The 6,336-nt window shown below is 38.0% G+C and overlaps 1 protein-coding gene across 1 annotated transcript; it reads left to right on the forward strand.

The window, feature by feature from the left end:
- The first annotated feature begins 5,411 nt into the window (after positions 1 to 5,411).
- Positions 5,412 to 6,336, forward strand: LOC133900635 (calmodulin-binding protein 25-like). The gene has a single exon (XM_062341830.1). It carries the CDS (start codon positions 5,550 to 5,552, stop codon positions 6,135 to 6,137), a length of 588 nt encoding a protein of 195 aa, XP_062197814.1. The 5' UTR covers positions 5,412 to 5,549; the 3' UTR covers positions 6,138 to 6,336.

Consider the following 6,336-nt stretch of genomic DNA (forward strand, 5'->3'; position numbering starts at 1 on the left):
TAATCACCGCCAACCTCGCTTAAGTCGCCATCTTCGTCTTCCTCGCTCCCTGCTGCGCACTCGCCTCCTCTCCCCTTAGGATTAAGGTTTGGGATGGGAGGCTCCCAGACTTAGAGGGAAGCATTGGGCTGGCCATGAGGGGCAGCAGCTCGGCGGGGCGTTGTCGAAGCCATGAGTGGCAGGAGGGCGGTGAGCGGGGTCCGCACCGGAGGGATCCAGATCCTCTAACTTCAGCAACGTGAAGTCAGAGGTATACAGTGAACTGAGTCTGAATAAACAGTATTTTGCAGCCGGTTACTGTACCAGAGTACTGTTCACCAATACTGTGGCACGGGTTTACTGTTTATTACATACTGTAGCACTAAATCTGAACTGTTCATCTCTGATCTAATGGCTCAGATCTAACTGAAGTCACCTAACTTCACGTATGAGTGAAGTCAGAGGATCTGCTTCCGCACCGGAGACGTCAAATCAATATAGGGTTAGTGTGATGGTGGAAGCCGTCGGAGATACAGAAGGAGGGTGGGGCAGGGTGAGGAAGGAATTAAAGAGTAAAAGATCAATATTTTATCATAGAGTTAGTATGATTTGTAATTAATATCAACATGATTAATGAAACTAATAAGATTTACTAGTCTGCAAAGGTTTGTGATTAATAACATAGATGAAGAAAATGGAGTTAGGAGTCTAAACACCTCAAAAGAGTTAATATCAGGGTAAAAAAAGAGTTTTATTAAAATATAAGGATATATTGTTTAGACAAGTGATCATAGTATCGAGATTATCACTTTATATATATATATATATATATATATATATATTTGTTTCTTTTAGTCATACTATAAAGAGAGATTTATGTTAAATAACTTAATTTAGTATCTTTATGCTAATAGTTGAGTGGTGATGCACACTAGGTTCATCTTAGTTTTAATAGACAAAAAGAAAGATCCAAGACATGAGAATTAAAACCGAAATAAAAAAAGTAAAATTGGGACAAATAGATGATTGAATTAAACTTGTTTTATGAATGTGAATTTATAAAAAAAAAATTGATTGAACTGGATATAGATAGAACTCTTGATAAGTTTCCTATAAAATTTAAAATCATTAAAATTGAAGATCAAAATAAAAAGTTATGATCAAAATATGAAAGACAACTTGAAAAAAAAAGGACAATCTGGTGACCCACCTAATTGTACGGTGGTATTATCCGGTGACCATCAGACAAAATATCCCGAGAGCCATTTTTCTTGAGACATACTTATATTACTTTGAGGGGAGAATTCCTTAAATGTCATAAAAAATTCTAATTCTCTTTATGCCGCTAAATTTTTTGAAGTTCTTCCTTTCGCGGGGTACTGTTCACATATACTATTTACAGGCTCATGAGCTCTCTGATTCTTCAAAAGTAAGTGGTCTTCTATTCCTCCAAAAATTCTAGAATTTTTTTACGTATTTTATAATCCATGTGTAACCTATTTAAATAGGATTCACCCAAAAATCCTATGTATAATTTAAACTAAAATTCTTAAAAAAACTACTTTTATAACTTCTGACAAATGTTAGTGCCTCAAATAAAATCACAAAAACTGAGAAAATTCACTTATATTATTATTATATGATATACTAATTTCTAAAATTATTTCTAGTCTTAGATTATATGGTGAAAAAATAAGTTCATTTGTAATGCTCCATTTTTATATGCAATGACAAAAATGCATATAAATAGAGCATTACAAAATAACTCACTTTTTCATCATATAACCTAGATCTATACGTAATTTTAAAAATTATTATATCACATATTAAGAATAATAGTGAATTTTCTTATATTTTTAATATTTTATTTGAGGTCCTAATAATTATTAGAAGTTATAAAAGTAGTCTTTTGAGAATTAGGTTTAAATCGTAACAAGATTTTTAGGTGAATTCAATTAAAATAGGTTACACATAGATTATAGAACACGTATAAGAAATTTTAGAATTTTTATAGAAACAGAAGAGCACTGATTTTTTTGGTAAACAGAGAGCCGCTGTGAGTGCAAACAGTATACATAAACAGTACTCACGCATAGTGTTTTCAGACGAGAGATCGGACTGTAGGGAAGTAAACAAAGTTAAAATAATGGCAAACGAGGAACTTAAAAAAAATTAGTAGTATACAGGGAATTACAACTTTCTTGTTAAGGTATTCAGGGAATTCTCCCTACTTTGAGCTTCTAGACGGTACAACAATCCAGTTAAGGTGATTTGACCACTTTTGATTAGCACAAATTAAAGGGTGAAAGAAATCTGGCACCAGGTTTCAGAAAAAAAGGTGATTTGACCACTTTTGATTAGCACAAATTAAAGAATGAAAGAAATCTGGCACCAGGTTTCAGAAAAAAAAGATGATTTGACCACTTTTGATTAGCACAAATTAAAGAATGAAAGAAATCTGACACCAAGTTTCAGTCATCTCTAAAGGTTGGGTTGCCACAGTGAAGCCTTTTGTTATTTTTGACTCTGTAATCATTCAAGAGTCCAAACGGGTTCCATCACCTTTCGTTGCTCCTATACTTCATCTCAATTTCCGAGCAACAATGATCAAAACTTGGCATTTTCTTATGGGTCAAGCCAAAGTCTTGCATGCTTTTTATGAAGAATGCCGTGTCATCTTAGCTCAGCTCAACTGAGTGGTTGGTTCACAACTTTTAGGAGCAAGTGCTTGCATTGTAGGATGATTAATTTATGGGCCGGCATATGCATGTAAGAGTGGTTGAACATTAGTCCCAACGAGCTAGCTCAATCGTCTTCATCATGTCAAAGCATCTACTACCATTTAATCATTTATGTGTTTCAACTAATCAAAGCACTTAAGCTTTCAGTTCGACATATAATCTAGTTCATTGAGAAACTGTTTATCAAGCAGTCGTGCTGAATTATGAGCGAAAAAAAGAAGGAAGAAAGGGAAAGAACAAATAGTACTATTGGGTTTAAATTACAAACTGACTGTCTTTTCTTTTATCAGGCGATCCGTTTCAATTGATCTGAGCTAAGAAACTGATTATAATATTTTAGTATAGTTAGGTAAAAAAAATCGACTGTAATGTGCCAAAAAATTATTTCTGTAGTAACGAATCCGGTCCAAAAAGCTTTGATGAATCCTTGCGCTTGAAGATGGCAGAATTCAAAAGCAAAGTCAGCCCCGTCCGTTGATACAGTCAAGACGCAAATCCAAGGACCTGACATTGACCCTGCCCAAACCGTTTTCACACTGCCAAGAAGGCAAGAACGTATACCTTATCTAAAAAAAAAAAAAAAAAGAAGTATACCTGCTAGAAAATTAATATAATGGGATCGGACTAGTGTTTTTTATAACTTCTTTTTAACACTAGGATCTGGAAGGACTACCTTAACTTGGTCGAGCATGCAAGTACCACTAGCTAAATATTCCATCCAATTCTAAATACAAGTCTATTTAGATTTATGCTGGGTCTAACTTTTTTTAGTTTTGATCATCGATAGCTAAAATCATATAGATTTACAATATAGATGGATGTTACTAGATTCATGAAAAATACATTTCTAATATACGACCCTTTCTATTTGAAATAATATCTTTTTTATAGATATTGTTAGTCAAAGTGTTATACTAGAGATTGTGTAGATACTCTAATGGATTTATATTTGAGAATCGGAGGGAGTAGTAATTGGGACTATATGATACATCGGCTATTAAAATTGTTCAGAACTTGAGAAGGAAGTTGGCTGTGATTTGTTTGGTTTTCTTGGATGATTAAAAACGTCTGTTGCATTCTTATTATGTGCACCTAGTTTGATAGTTTTAGGATGTTGATGTTTTAAAAGCGATTGAATTAGAATCACTTAAAACTAAGACCTAGTTTAACAAGATAAATATATCTTAATTTTTATCTAAATATGCTATAGATTTATCTAGTATTTTTATTATAGCGCAACAAAGTTTTGCACCTAAGAACAAATTCTAGCAACTACACATGGTAATTCTAGGAAATATAAATGTAAAATAATAAGTGCAAGAAATAAGTGTGAAATGTAAAGGGTAAAGAAAATAAATCCTACCAACCACACCAAGGTCACTTGTCTAAACAATATGTCATTATATCTTTATAAAGCTCTTCTTTGACATTGATGTTGAATCATTTGATGTGTTTGATGCCCCAAGTACATCTCATAACATACATGAGATTAAACCTTGCATACTTACAAACCAAGTTAATCACATTAACTGTGTTAAAATTAATCAGCAAAACATACTAAATCCAATGCTTAGGTCATTGATCTCGACGGTTTAACTACGGTGAAAAGGCTACAGATACAAAAATACATTACTGACGCAGTGCGATGCGTCATCGATCTCTCATAATTTAGAACAGAGCTTAATTGCACGTAGGCCAAATCAATCAACAAGAGGCTCGAACTCTTATTATATGTCGTATGAATATACGTAGGTAAATAGTGAGTCACACGCTGTTGAATATACATGGTCAAAAACTTGGATCGCAGAATATAATGCGTGCACGATCTTTGAATGAGCTTGGCACGAAATGATGCAAATCCTATACTATTTCTGGTCAACCAGAGGTTTAATCTCGATGCATATGCGACGTGCCCCGTCAAGTTGAATGGATTCCACGATGCGTATGCATGTAGCCACTTGGCTTTGGAGTAAACTTGTTGTGTCTATGGCTATGCGCGTGCAGGGGCATGTGGTCTCCAACCACATTTGACCTAAGCAAAACCATTCACACGAGCTAATTTTATTTTTTGAGCGAGTTCACGCAAGCTAATTACTATCTCGATCGGCCAATTGCAATTCTCAAGTCAAAACAGAAGCAAAAGATAGATGGATGCACTCAACTAACTATATATGCTCCTCTTGCCGTTAGTTAAAAAACGATGGTATCTATGCTGCTATTGTGTAAGCATTTCACATTTCCATTTGATACTAGACTACGTAATTGGTAAATTACATTCATATGATCTTTTATATTTATATTTTCTTTTAATATCAAAATTATAAGTTAAGATAATATAATAATAAATTAGGACAGTATGTATCACATACGATAAAAGATTAATATTTTTTTATCCATTATCTAAATAAGAACAATCCTATTTTCTATGAGCCCACACTGATACTAGCTACTATCTCTTATTTCTCTTAGTATATTTTTCAAAATTTATGTAAGTCGCATTGATCCTAATTCTTTATATCACACAATATTTAAAGCTATCTTTTAATTTCTCTCCATCAAAAACTAGCTCTCTAATATTTCTTCACATCAGCAAAATAAAAACTTACACCTATCTTTTATCTTCGCTCAAGTTACTATCTGTAACCTTTAGAGTTGTCCTGACTTATCTTGGGTGGTCGTCTGTGTCAGTCACTCGACTTGGGCTCGCTCCGGCGTCCTGCTCTGCCGTGATGCCCGCGTCGTCCCCTCCATATATACAGCAGCGCGCCGCTCCTCTCCTTTCCTCCTCGCGCAGCCTGCGATCTCACGTCCGACCAAACCAGCAGCAGGATGCTCATGACCGCCATGCACATGGACTCCACCCACGCACCATCCTCCTCCCCCACCTCGCCGCCGTGGCTCCCCGTCCTTGCCGACCACACTCACCAGCTTCTCTACGACTTGACGGCTTCTACTCCCTCCCCCTCCCCCGCCTCCGCGCCGCCGCGCCACCACCTCCGCCACGCTGCTCCGGCGACCCGCCGCGCAGCCAAGCGCCGCCCGCGCCCGTCGCGCCGCCTGCCCACCACCTACATCAGCGCCGACCTCGCCAGCTTCCGCCGCATGGTCCACCAGGTCACCGGCGCTGACGACCTGCCTCTCCCGCCGCCCGAGGTCCTCCACCGACCGGCGCCCACCCGCAAAGCTTTGGGCCCCGGCACCGGCGCGCTGGTGCTGCCGACGCTGGACACGTCGGCCTTCCTGCTCGGCACGGCCGGCGTGCCCGCCCGGGCGGGCGCTCTGTGCGACGCGTCGGCTGTGTTGGCGCCGGCGCCGGCGTTGGAGGTGGAGGCGGATGGTGGAGGAGGACCGGCTTACAACAGTAGTGCCGGCAACTGTGGCTTCCCGACATTGGACTCGTGGGATCCTCTGTTCTAAACAACTTTCTCTGCACGCATGATGTCTGTTGCTGCCTGCAGTAAGCTCGAGTAATCAAAAGATGATCAGATGATCCACAAGCATCTTGTCAGATTACTTTCTGTTCTTAATCTGAGCTTGTAAAGAATAGATTTTCTGAAGGAAGTATAAATTTTTACACCTCGTCATACAGAGCTCTCTCCCTGATGTTTTTTCATAA

Source organism: Phragmites australis, chromosome 19 (assembly GCF_958298935.1).
Source record: "Phragmites australis chromosome 19, lpPhrAust1.1, whole genome shotgun sequence".
Lineage (NCBI taxonomy): Eukaryota > Viridiplantae > Streptophyta > Magnoliopsida > Poales > Poaceae > Phragmites > Phragmites australis.

Excerpts from the sequence above, each read along its gene's own strand:
- LOC133900635 (XM_062341830.1), top strand. The coding sequence starts at position 5,550 with ATGCTCATGACCGCCATGCACATGGACTCCACCCACGCACCATCCTCC.